At 35.3% G+C, this 14,271-nt stretch overlaps 1 protein-coding gene across 12 annotated transcripts in view; it reads right to left on the minus strand.

The window, feature by feature from the left end:
- CSPP1 (centrosome and spindle pole associated protein 1) overlaps positions 1 to 14,271 on the minus strand; it is a 66,818-nt gene that overhangs the window by 48,004 nt on the left and 4,543 nt on the right. For 6 of the 12 annotated variants that reach the window (XM_032682349.1, XM_032682319.1, XM_032682288.1 and 3 more), the window contains 6 exons: positions 13,806 to 13,909; positions 13,172 to 13,268; positions 8,018 to 8,118; positions 7,303 to 7,326; positions 4,793 to 4,873; positions 1,566 to 1,667 (listed from right to left, as the gene is read on the minus strand). In XM_032682349.1, coding sequence (XP_032538240.1) covers positions 1,566 to 1,667; positions 4,793 to 4,873; positions 7,303 to 7,326; positions 8,018 to 8,118; positions 13,172 to 13,268; positions 13,806 to 13,907 — 507 coding nt within the window. In that variant the 5' untranslated portion in view covers positions 13,908 to 13,909. The remainder of the gene's footprint in view (positions 1 to 1,565; positions 1,668 to 4,792; positions 4,874 to 7,302; positions 7,327 to 8,017; positions 8,119 to 13,171; positions 13,269 to 13,805; positions 13,910 to 14,271) is intronic. The other 6 variants (XM_032682375.1, XM_032682300.1, XM_032682367.1 and 3 more) reach the window with 4 other exon arrangements.

The raw sequence follows: 14,271 nt of genomic DNA on the forward strand, positions 1-14,271 counted from the left end.
CCTTCAAGAAGTCAGTTAAGAAACAGATATTGAATTTCAACATCTAAAGGATGCCTGAATACTGCCTTCTACATGTCTTCACAGACTAAAATATTTTTCAACCACATGAGACCCCAATGTACTTGGAGGAAAAGATCTTTACATAAGACCTTTACATAAGAAAACAATCCTTCTAGAAACAAGAAACATTCTTCTGGAGAGAAATTAAAAATACATGGGTATTTGCACTTGCTGTAAGAAAGACAATAAACTTTCGGATGTTTTGAGTACAAATACAAAGCACTTCGTGGAACGACCTGGCTCTCACGCTAGTGTAAGCTTCAGAATTTCTGTATTAAAAAGAAGTGGAAGGCCTTCTTAAATCAAATCTACATTAGGGAGTTCCAAATTATTAAACTGAGGCAAAAATATTTGAAAAATAAAATTTACCCTTTCCAGAAAAGATTTTATTATTAGAAAGCAGATTTCTCAGATCAATATATTGCTTCCAGACTACTAAAGCGAAGGGTCTCACAACAATGTTAATCAGATCTAAAAATCCCATTGGCTGTTGCATTGGTTTGGGATAAATTTCTTCATAGTAGCTTGTATGAGGCTATGCTTTAGATTTGTGATGAAAACAATGTTGGTAACAGAGGAATAATTTAGTTCCTACTGAATAGCACTAACACAGTGCCAAAGACTTTCTGGCTCTGATGGTGTCCCACCAGCAAGGTGGCTGTGGGTACAAGGGAAGCTGACCCCAACTGACCACAGGGATATTCCACACTATAGGATGTCATGCTCAACATATAAAGACGGGGAAAGGAGAAGGGCAGGGGGACATTCAGAGTGATGGTATTTGACTTCCCCAGTCACTGTTATACATGATGGAGCCCTGCTTTCCTGGGGATGGCTGAACACCTGCATGCCCATGGGAAATAGGGAATGAACTCCTGATTTTGCTTTGCTTGTGTGTGTGCAGCTTTTGCTTTACCTCTTAAACTGTCTCTAACTCAGCCTACAAGTTTTCTCACTTTTACCCTTCTGATTCTTTCCCTCATCCAGTGGAGGTGAGTGTGTGTGTGTGTTCCTACCTGCTTACTGCCACACAAATCAAAGGCCTCAGATCAGAACGTGATTTCAATTATGCATGTGTCTAGCTCACTTTCAGTAGTAAATTTTTTTAATTTTTGTTTTTTATTCACAAATGAACAGCCTCATATTCTGGACAGTTGCCTGCACTTGCCTTGCTTTCTCATGAACCGGACACAGACTAAGGAAAAGAGCATCTGCAAATAAAAGCTATACAAGGTTCAATATTTTGTTCAAAGAGACAGCTTTTTTGGCTACCACTTTTATCGCCAAAAACAACCCAGGGATTTGCTTTAGACACACAGAAGAATGAAAGCACCCATCTATGACACAGATATGATGGAAGCAGGAATCAAGAACTGTACTGTATGAGTTGTAACCAGGACCTCCTAGACACATTAATAAAACTGGCCTCATTGAACAACATAATTTGCTTGTTTTGTCTTACTTTGTATGTCTTAGTCATTGGTAGGACTGTAAAACTGTATTACCTCTCTGTTTTTCTTCCCTAATTTCCTTAGCCTTTCATTCCATTCTTCTTTATCCCTGAGATATTGATTGTACTCCTTGTTTCTTTCAAGTCGTAATTTCTCCTAAAATAGGCATTGAAAAGGGCATCATAATTTAGCATTTTTAGTAGCTTTTAACTTCATAGAACTGTGGTATTAAGTGAATACATGCAAACTGTGTGTTTGCCCCCCCCTAGTCTTTGTGATGTACAAATAAGGCTTGAATTGCTTTGAGGTTTTTATTCATTCTTGAACATAGCACTTTCCCCTAATCTGAAATCTGTAAGCAGAAGTTGGCTCCTTGGCCACAAAGTCTAGTCCCCAGTGACACTACTGTAGATCAACCAGTTAGGCTTCCTCCTGCTAAACCTATTCCAAAATTTTCCAAAGGCTCACTCCCTTGACAATTAGAAACCACTTTCTAACTTCCAATCTGAATGTATTTACAGATGATTTTTACACATACGATTTTTACTGTGTGTTAAGATTAGTTGTGACTTGCCCTGTTCATAATTAAAACAGGACAACAAATACATGTATAGAAAAGATGTGTCAATTATAGCTTAGGGTATAACATGAACTGTGAAATTCAAACAAGCAGTTCAATTTGACTTGAACTTGACAGCAAAAGAGTCAAAAGTGCAAAGAATGCAAGGAAAAACAGGGAAAAAACTGATCTATCCACATTGTCCGAGCTGCTTTTTCAAGGTGACAATATTTATAACCAGCTTGCTCAGGTCCAAAAATACACAGCAACTGCACATCAATAGCCTAATAATATATGAAACACAAGTCTCTGGATAAAGCAAACTCTAACTTACATTACTTCTTGATATTACTACCTTGTGCTTAGAGCATGGGGTATCTCTTATACTACCTCATTCCAACCATCACATAAATTAAAAAAAGAGAATTATATTACAACATTACAAATCATGCTCTTTTCCACTGCAGCATTTTCAGAAAAAAAAAAAAAAAAAAAAGGAAAAGGTATTAAAAAAAATCTGAACATTACATATAAATTTACTTTCTCATGAACAAATTTACAACAAAAAAAATTTATACCTCAATCACCATGGAAATACCAGACTCGTAATAGATTTGCAAATCATACTAATAGTCACCAAAATTGTTTGGTTTGATTTTCGTTTTTTTCCCAAAATTTGTGTCTAGGTTTTATAACAGTGACAATATAAAACATGCAGACAGCCATGAAAGCTGCCTGAGAGGCATTTTCCAAAGCTGAGAAACAAGCCTCGTCTTTAACAGGTGGCAAAACACTCAGCAGAAAATTCAATATGCTGTGTGACTGCACTGAAGGAAATCAAAATGCAAATGTCAACCTCTCATCCCTATCTGCCCAGAAACCAACTGTTTAGCAGGGCACAGTGTGACATCTTCTGGTAGCTTCTAGGTTCTGCAACAGCAATAAATGGGTAAAAAGCATAAAAAGGATATAACACAACTGTACAAACAGACAATCTCAATAAATGTTGACCTGCTATGATATAAAACCATCAATGATCAGACATGTTCCCAGTTCAAATACATCTTCAGTTTCCACAGAATTAATCAAAGATACTTTATTCCACTGTTTCAGCACACATACTTGCAAGGGTTAACACAAAGCTCATGAGAACCTGAAGATAACACAAATTCAGTACAAGTGTATGCAGCCACTGAGGAGGAGTCCTTTCCCCTTTCTGGACGTTTCATTCTTGCTGCCTCCTTTTTGCATTCATGTAACTTGGAGTTTGGGGCTTTTTCACAAGAGCAATTTCACTTATTTGAGTTCTCACCTGGCTCCTCATATGGCCAAAGCACCACAAGAGAGGCAGAAAGTATAAGTAAGCACAGCAAGGACAAGACCAACACATCCCAAAACAGAAGCCTTGCACCAGGTTACAACGACAGTTAGTCCCAAACACAGATCAACATTGCAACCTCAAGCCAACACAGGTTAAAAAACACCCAAAAGAAAATAAAACTCCCAGGAGTGCAAATGTCTGGTCCTCCTCCGGCAACACAGTTTGTCTTTCTTCCTTGTATGTCCACTGTGGTTTGACTAATCCTAGCAACCAACCAGTTGCACTTGTAGAATCAGCAAAACTTTTGATAAATTACAGTGTTTCTGCTGACTCAACTTCCTGGATCAATTTACAAGCAAACATAAGAAAGGAACTGGGATTATAAGACCAACAATGTGAGAGCATGAGGAGAGATGACTCCTGTAACATTGATTTTGACTTTCACAGAATTATACCATACATCAGAGGAATGGATCAGAGGTAAAGAAAATCCACATAAGCATGTTGCATTTTCGTAATTGAACCTCCATGAAGCTCCAACAGCAGGGAGACTTTCATGGCTGGTATACGACTACAACAAATGAAAGCAAGATCATAAACTGCTAAGAAACCTCTGGGAGATCAAAGGGGCTAAACGCAGAAAGAGTATGTGTACTCCATTCACAAAACAAATTAGCATCTGTACTCTCAATGAAAGATTTGAAATTGGGAAGATTCCTATATTAACAGCAGGCAATATGTGAAATATCAAATCAGCTTTTATTTAGATTTCCAGATTCAACTGTTAAAAAAAAGAAGCGTGTGAGGATAAGTGGGTAGGTTAAGCGTAAGCAAAAGACACCAAAGCAAATTGTGCGCAGCAGAAAGCACACTTCCTTCAGTGCTGTTAGGAACTGGTAAAAATATCACTGTAGAAACACCTACGAGCAAATATTTTTAAAACAATCCCCAGGCTGCAGTAAGAAGAGCAATAAAGCAGAAAAGTATACACAACTATAACAAAACCAATGTTCTTTATCAGATCAATATTTATTGCTGAACAAAACCCAAGCACAACTACTAGTTGTGGATCAGAAGTAGCAAACCTCAGACTACTATCAGTACTATACATCAAATTATGAAAAATTGAGTAAAAGTAACCTAGGATTAAATTTTTTTAAAAACAAAACAACAACAAAATAAAAACAAACAAAACAAAAACAAACAAAACGTAAAGACTTGACTTTTCAGAAAATCATTCTAATGACCACCTCCAAAAATGTTCTATTGTGTAAAAAAATCAAACCAAACAAACAACCAAACAAAAAAACTTGAATAGAAATATTTTTTCCACAACAGTTTAAACATTCAGGTTCATTTTCAAGTTACAGTTCACTTACTTAATTTCCTTCATATATTTACCTTGGCAGATCTTCGCTCATCAATAGGAAGAGATAATCCCTGAGTATATGGATCTACTTCACCAGTAGTCAGATAATTTTTCTACATTAAAAAAAATTTAAAACCATTCAATATATTTTAAAATACCAATTCTTACTCAAGTAAATAGTTTTTAGGAATCATCTTTTTTGAAATTAATTTGTGCAATTTAGTGAAAAAAAAAACCACTGAAGACAACCTTAATGTTTTTGAAAATGTAGAACGAATGCAGAAAGTAAATGTCTCTGTCAAGTTTTAAGCTTGAGTTTGAAAGTGTTTGTCACTTCTTCCCTGTTACACTATTTGAAGTATTACAGTTAGTCTCTGTATACTAAAAAAACCCCTAATTTTTATTCAAAGAAACCCCACTCAGTTCTTCTGTAGCATAAGCACAAGCATCTGTACAAGCATAAGAGGAATTTTCCAAGATGATATCTGAAGATGAAAAACTGCTTTTTCTAACTGCAGAAAACATGTCTACCTCTTACTTCAACAGATGGAATCTATGCTAACAGTAGCATAGTCACATCTGTTTATCTCAACAGTGTTTTCTATACCAGCATTCCCCAAACTTTTCAGGATAATGACCCATTACTAAATCTTGTAATTCCTTACAGACCATCAGTCACTTTCGGAACAGAAATTCCCATCAAACCCACAATGTTGTTGCTCCATATAGATCCCTGGGTCACAATTTGGGAACTGGGCTGTGCAGCAAGTCAAAGCAGTTGCCTTTCAAACCAAACACCAAAGCTGGGGCAGGTCCTTGGCTTCCAGGCCTAGTGGCTTTGTCACACATCACTCTTTTACTAAAAGCATCCCCAGGCCCTTCTCAGTCAATCATCTGTGTTTTATAAATCTGATTATCTTTAACAAAAGGATCATCTCTTTGTGTGGCATGGGCTGAAAGAAGGGAATGGGTGAGATGTGGTATTCACTAGCACTGTTTCCCTTCCATTATCTATGTTGCAGGGTAACTTAAAAGCTTAGAGGCACTCAAGAGCTCTGTCTGTTCCAGTACAAAACCACATCATTATGACTTATATTTTACAACTACACATTAGAAGATTTAAGGGGTTTGCAAACATTCTAGCATCAAGACAACCAGCTTAATATGGAAAATCAACTTATTCCTACTAGAAAAAGTAAATACACCGTAATCCTCATTATTAAGTAATTATTTTCACGCATTCTGAAGACATCTATGGAGATCATCCCTGACGTTAAAAACATATTTGCCAAAAATCAGAAGTTGATATGGAAACTGCATTTTTCTAGATAAGCAAGATTAAACAAGTTATTAATTAAAAAAAAATTATCACTGCGAGAGCTGCTAAAAGTTACACTATCTCTTTAGGTGGGCAAAAGAAATTAGAGATTGGAAAAGAAATTAAAGATTGTTATCCTATCTCTTGGTCAGGCCTTATAAGCTTAATATAGCTAACGTACTACATTAAAAAAAAAAAAAACAAAACACAAAAAACCAAACCAAAAACAAAATAAAACAAAAAACACCATCTTGTAAACCTAAATTTGTAAAACTGGAGTTCAGTTGAGAATAAAACACTAGAAGTTAATGTAAAAATTATATTATTTGGGTACTTTGGTGATAATTATGAAACATTAATTTTAACACAATATTCTAACTTTGAAAATAATCTGGAGTTTTAAGATTAAACAAGAAGTAACAATCACATAAGCATAATTTGGGTCAGAGGTTAAGAAGGCAGTTTATTCTGCTGTTGCTATTGTTTTTCACAAATTCTGTTATTCAAAGCCCCAGAAAAACCAGCAGGTTGTGTTTCTACCATGTTACTGAAGTTGCTTGATCTGAACAACCTGAATGGACTGTGTTAAATTTTAAAATTATAGATACATGACAGTATAATGATATAAATAATTAAAAATCAATTGGCCAAAGCTTGCAAAAGTAACACCAGAAGTTTTATTTTTCCTTGCAATACTTGTATTCTTGCATTCTGGCCACCAGGTGTTGAATAACTGACTCTACTGCTTCCCTAAGCACAACTGATGATAGTGATTGGAAGAAAAAAATCCCTGACTGGTTTCAATGACATACTACAATATTTCAGAGGTTACTATTTTATATCAGCCTTATAAAGTATGTATATCATGGAGAAAAAAAAGGATCTGAACTCTCAATATCTATGTAACTGATAAGCCTGGAAGCAAATGTCTACTAAAATAAAAACTACTGTACAGTCAGCATTAGACAGCAACAATAGCAACTGCAAAGGGAAAAGGAAATCAACAAATGTTTTAAAATATTACTAATGGAAAATAATAAATACAATTAATAATTTTGCACAAAGCAAACAATGCTGTTAGTCACAACTAATCACTACAGCATGCACAAACACACAAAGCACACAAAAAAAATGATTTCTTAAATTCCAAGAGCACAAAGCCTTCAAACAAAGCAAAAAGCAACTAATTGGAAAGAAAAAAAAATTATATTGCAGACACCCTACCTTTCTTTTTGCCTGTGATATACCCTAAAAGTCAGGGAGAAGATACTATTCAAAAAGAGTCTTCATTCAAAAATATATGACTTAACAAAAAGTCTTTCCTTTCTTAAAGCAAATTCATTTTTTCATTTTAAGAACTAAAGACACTGATAAATAGCATTTTCATATAACAGAAATTATTTAGTTCCTTATTTTTTCTGTCTCACGAAGAGGAGATATGGAATATTCCCAAGATGATGACATTTCATACATATCATTTCAATTTTAAATTGACTGTGACATTTAGTAACTCATGTTAAGCAGAACATCAAAGTTTTTTTCTTCCTAAAATTGAAAAGAAGCTGTCAAATGGACTCACACTAATTACAGAAATATTCTTACCCCAATTACAGACCACAAAATACGTTAAGTACTTAAGGAAGTAACAGATTTTAAATTCTTAAGCAAAAAACTAAGGAAGAAGTAAAGACAAATAAATAAAGTATTCAGAATAAAGTGTACTAAGTAATACGTAGTCTCATGGCAACGAGATCTGTAGAAGCCTAAAATATATAACCCTTTCTAGAGGTAACATTTTGAAATTACTTTTATCCAAGTCTTTGAAATGAGCCATTGCTTATAAAAATTTTTTAAAGATATCATTAATTTTCATTCAAATGAATGAAAGAATCATTTTAAGAGACTCACTAAAGTATAGCAACCAGTCAAGCAGCCATACCTGAGAAAGATATCGCCTATAATCTTCTCGGAGTTCCTCTTTGAGTTTATGTTTTTTTCGTTCATATTCCTCTCCAAGAGGTAAACTCATGCCATAGTCACCTGAAAGTTTAACACCATGAAATCTCATATTTACTATTTTGCATCAATGCAAAGCACATCCTGCAAAAGCTACATCCGGATTTTGACAGAAGCAATAAAAAAAAATTAATTATGCAACCAGTAATTACAAAACAGCCAAAAAACCAGTAGTATGTATGAGTAGATGGATGGAAAGCACAAAAAAAATAGATTGGTATTTGGATATTAGTTTTTCTCTAGTCCTTGCGCTTTTTCTCTCCACTAGAAAAATAAAAAGAAAAAAAAGCAACATAAATTGAATTCATTTGAAGAGTTTACAAACAGTATAATATAACCTAAAGATTATCCATATTTCTTTTGTGAATGTATGTTTCAGAAAAAATCTCCTTTGATGTGTTAGTTCCTAAGTTAATCTGATATTTTATGCTGTGCTTGTCACACAAGAGAAAACATAATTCACAACTGAAAGCAACAAGCTAGTTGTTTAGCACAAAGCACTTGAAAAATATGTTGGCTTCTATATAACTAGAATCTGACCACACGATAATTATAATCATTCTTCTTTCCACCGCAGTGTTTTTAATTGTAGCAGACCCAAAACACATTAGTACTTTTCTGAGATTACTATCTGGTCTCATAACAGCTGCTAAATTAAAAAAATAATGCTATGCAAGCTGTTTGCTGTTCCCAAAATACATCTTAACGTACTTTGCAAGAAACACTCCCTGCCCCAGAAGGCCATCTCTGCAACCACTCTCCACAAAGAGCTAGTGAATTCCACAAACCCATCCCACAAGAGACAAAAATTACAACTACTGGGTGGGGGCTTTTTTTATTAAGCATTTTTATTAAGCATTTCTACATCTTGTGATCTATGTAAAATTAATAGCAAGGAGTAAGAGAGAAGAGAGAGATATTCAAGATTTACATCAGTCTCAATTTATTGCATGAGTTTGTTTGGCCGGGATTGAGATACATTCTGACAGAGTTGAAACTATCCTACTAAGCCAGTGAAACAGTGTAACAGGGAAGAAGTGACAAACAGGAGCGACAAACAGGAGTCAGCCTGCTGTTCTGCAGAACCAAAGGACCTGATTAAATGTCATATGCTACTCTGAAACAGCTTGCAGAATTCAATCACTAACCAAAATCTGCACAGGAGCCTTTTCTCCAACCTCCAAGTTACTTTTCTCCCAATTCCACACATAAGGTAAATGTGAGTTCTGTTTAAAAAAGTAATGTACCATTTCAACACTAAGAAAAGGGATAAGTGCAAAGAACAGAATACAGAAGAGGAAATGGTTTGTTTCAGCTACTTGCTCTTGCTTTTTATTTTCACATGTATTATTTTTGAATTAGTTATAGAAAACCAAGAAGAAGACCAAAAGCAACTAACAGGTCAGACCAAGATTCATTCAGGAATTTCACAGATGCCAGTAAAATTCAGTATCAAAAAAAAAAAAAAGAAGTGACAATTAAGGAATCAAGTGCTTTGATTCAAATATGTGAAGTATTCAAACAAAAAAGTGTTTAAAGTTCATTTTTTTAACAGAAGACCTTTTTTTGGCCACCAGAAAAGCACTGAGATAATCATGGGTAGTGATCCGTGGGATATTTGAAAACTACTCACTTCAAAAACTTATTCTAGGAGAGCCTAGCAGAGCAAAACTACTGCAGCTAACATACATTCACCCTAATTCCGTGCGCAACTTGTCTGAATTCTTCCATCAGAATAAGAGATTTACTTCCTTTTTCAATGGTTTTCTGCTTTTGTTTTTTGTGTAATTGCTGTAGTTATCTGCCATTTCATATTCCATTAATCACATATAAGGACACTGACAATTTTTTAAAAAAACCTAAGATTTTAAATGCATTTTTATATAAACATTTGCATGCATTTAATGATGAGAAATAACACTCACTTCATTCAGTCTGAATCTCAACATTATTGCTAGAACTATAGAGTACACTTAGTAGCCACCAAGGAACAAATCCTGTCTGATTTAATCCACAGGAAATTACATTGCTTTAAAGCAGAGCCAGCCAATAATGCCAACAACCATCCACTTCAGCATCCAAATTATTATTATAGAAAGTGCTGATTTGGGCTAAGATAGAGGTAATTTTCTTCAGAGTAGCTGGTGTGGCGCTGTGTTTTGGATTTGTGCTGGAAACTGTTGGTAACACAAGGATGTTTTTGTTATTGCTGAACAGTGGTCACACAGCATCAAGGCTTTATCTGCTTCTTGTTCCACCCACCAGCAAGCAGGCTGGGGGTACACAAAGAGCTGGGAGAGGACACAGCTGGGACAGTTGACTCCAGCTGACCATAGGGATATGCCATACCATATGGCATCAAGCTGACCATAGGGATATGCCATACCATATGGTATCATGCTCATAAATAACACTAGGGGGGAGGTTGGGGGGGTCTGCTGCTCAAGCATGGCAGGAGGGCCTGCCCCAGTAAGGCCTAGAATCTGGTCAGAGAATGCAAGCAACGCCAGCTCTCTGTAGTGAGTTACTGGTGGCACCGTGGTAATGCTTTTGGTGTTGAATTATGCTAAAACTAGCCTGGTTCACTGAACTCCAAACATACATCCTGCTTTTTGAAGTTGGATGTGACAGATAAGCTGGTAGCTCGCCTGTAAATTTCTGACTAGCAGTCCATCACTCTATACTATAAAAGTCCAGTCCACTTTCATACAGTCAGGTTCTTCTAACATAACCCTTCCTGGGGTGTGTGTGTGGAGATTCCTCCCTTTCGCTGGGGACACCCCCCAAGGCTGCTGGAAAGAGACCTCCCCACAAGCACTGGTATGGGTAAGTTATATCAAATCTCTACTTAATAATTATTTCTTTTTTTGTTAGCTTTAATATAATTGCTTCAATAATTGCCTCAATATAGTGCACTGTGCTATCCTACCAGATTCTTATTGGGGTAGGCCCTCCTGCCACTTACTAACACTACTAGTACTTTTAGGATTTATATTGTGTAATAAATAATTCTGATTAAGATCTTTTGTCTGATCATTTGTAATAATAAATTATTCATTTCCCATCATTAAAACCTGCAGGACAAATGCGGTTCAATCACACCTCTATAATTCCTTAAATTTAAACCACTGACAAGATCTGAGGCTAAGATTGGATACTTTCTGGACCTCATGACTCAACAGCAGGGTTTCTTTAATAAATTTTGTCTAAGTCTTCCACTCCCACCCACAACATCAAGAACTGGCTGGGCATCGGTCAGCTGGTGGTGAACAACTGTTTTCATTTGTATCACTTGTCTTTCTTGGGTTTTATATCTTTCTCTTTGTTATTTTCTTTTTCATCACTTTTTTTTTTTCAACTATTAAACTGCTTTTATTTCAACCCATGAGCTTTTTCACTTTGACTCTTCCAATTCTCTTCCCCAACTGCAGAGTGAGTGAGTGGTTGTATGGTGTTTAGTTGCCATCTGGGGTTAAACCATGACAGGGCAATACCTACTTACTGGTTTTCATTTAAGACCACCTGAAAATGCCCCTCACCTGTAATACTTTGTTGGGTTACTATATTTAGGTGTTAACAGTTAAGTCAAATTTGTAATAACAAACAACATGATATGTTATTATAGCTCTCCCACAATGATAAAGTTATTTTAATATTAAAATAGCTTAACTGTTCAGTATTGATCTGTCACTGTCAGGCAGTGGGATACTACCTATTGTATTCTATTTTCTGTATCATATGTTTCCACTATTAAGCAAAGAATTATCAATACCAGGAATAACATGCTGATCCTAATAAAACTGCCAAAAATGCATGATAGATACTTATTCAAGTGCTGTCCTACAACCAAGTTTATCTATTATGGCTTCTGGCAGCAAGGAATATTCAATTACCATTTCAAATATTTTTTGTGAAGTTTTCCTCTAAAAGTCTTCTGATGGCTGGCAGATCTATTTATACAACATCCTTACAAAAACCATGTTTTTATTTATGCAGCTAAGATCAGTTCAGACCCACAGATTCACAAGCTCAGGTTCCACCTCCCACTGGAAGCTGCAGAACTACACCAGAATTACAGCAGGCACAGCATGAAAATTAATGAGGTACAAACCCAAAGCGTCTACACTGAAAGAAAAGAGTTACCTATCAACAAGAAATAGGACACGAAAAAGCTCTAAAGCTGTCAGAACAAACCTGAGCTATACAAGTGTAACTAAGGAAAAACAGTAGTGCCAACAGAAAGGAGATGGACAAGTAAGGAAGGGTGGCACATTACAGAAACATTAAAATGGAGAAAAGAACACTATCACACACATTTTCAATCAGAAATCACAAAGAAAAGAAGAAAAAGGACAATATATAATGAAAACAGTTACTAATACTGATAGTCACAGCAAAACAAATTTAACCATTTCCCTTAGTTAAGACTTCAACCAAAACTAAGTGCTTGTTCTGTCCCTGAATAGTAAATGACTACATGTCACATTGGACGTTGTACATTGTAACAAAATTACAGAGCAATACAAACAGTTTTAACTGCCTAAACATCTGAAAGATGCTTACCATTGAATGGAAAAACTTAAGTTTAACTGTATGCATTTTAGTCAAGTTGGACTAGGACTCTTAACCTAAGAGGCTGAAAGGAAAAGTATTCTTACTTCCCTATCACAAAGTACAGGGAATGTATCCTTTTGAAATAAAGTCCAGATGAGAGATGGAATTTCAAAGCTTTTTTCACTCAAATACAACAGGAAAGGACATATCACCTATCAAGGACAGGCAAGCAGATTCCTTTTTTTTTGGTTGGTTGATTTGGATTTTTTTTTTAGTGGTACTACCTTTACAGGAAGAAAGTGCTTGCCCTATTCTCCTGATAAAAAAAAAAAGCATAACTGCAAAATAAATAAAATTCCATACAATCCCAAGACTTTTGGAAGACTGAAGAATTATTATGCACTTGAATTACAATGATCATCTTATGATTAAAGATCTAAAGCAGTAATTCCCTTGCAAAAATTCCCAAATGTAATTAAATGCTACTTAAATCTAGAAAACATATTAAAAAAATATACTATACCTAAAGGATAGTTCTGTTGACTATTCGGAGGTATATTTTCTTTAGCCATGGAAATTAACATTTTCCTAGTCTCAGAAAGCTTCTCTGATTCCTTATTCTGAAAACAAAACAAAATGCTTTACTGCAGTACAAGGTAAAGGAAATATCATGTATAAGAACATTAGTAACATAATTATTGGCACTGGAGAACAGAGTGATTGAAAGTAATGCTGGATTAACACATTAAAATTACTAATAGGAAAACTGTGATAAGAACAGATTTTGTTTAATTGTTACTTTCCTTCTATATTTCCTAGTTTCTGTAAGAGAAATGTTGAGGATATCCCAAGACCACAGCTCTGGAGTGAGCAGAGGGCAGATCCCTGATAGTCACCTTCCCTAGGGGGGAGGGGGAGGGAGCAATAATAGCCATTTACAAGAGTTTTCTCACTTGTAAAATACAAATCTTACTGTGTATGCCTGGTAGCATACAGGTTTTTAAAAATCTACATACATACAGATACAAAGTATTTAAGTTAGAAATTACTTAATCTTTAATATATAATTTAACAAAAAAAACAGTTATAAGAGCACAATAAAAGTAGGCTTAGCAACACAAGTACTTATATTCAGGAAAGCTTTTTAACAGTCTTACCCTCATTTCCATGTAAGGTGGATCATTTTCAAGTTCTGCCTTATCTTGTGCAAACTTGGCCTTGTGTTCTTCAATAGATTTTTCTAAGTCATCTGCCATCATTTCTAAGGTTACAGAAAAGACGCAGAACTTTAGACATTACCTTTTACATTAGAACTATAAAAATTTAAAGCTCAATTATAGTAGCTTAAGGTAGCAGTTAAAAAATAATCAAGTTTGTCCCTCAGAACTACAACTCTTAAGATGTTTGCTGAGTCAACAAAACACCTGACTTAGGAAACCCATTCATGGAGGATACTACTTGATGTTTCACCAGAGAGAAAATTCAAAGATTCTAGATTATAAGATTGAAGATACTTCTCTAATCCTTTTTTCTAACACGGTTAAAGAGTTTTGGGGTTAGTTTTTTTAACTGCAAGTCTACCAATGGCCCTTTGCTACACACTAGCACAAGCTGACTGTTAGT

The sequence above is a fragment of the Chiroxiphia lanceolata genome, chromosome 1 (assembly GCF_009829145.1).
Source record: "Chiroxiphia lanceolata isolate bChiLan1 chromosome 1, bChiLan1.pri, whole genome shotgun sequence".
In the NCBI taxonomy this organism is placed as follows: Eukaryota; Metazoa; Chordata; class Aves; order Passeriformes; family Pipridae; genus Chiroxiphia; species Chiroxiphia lanceolata.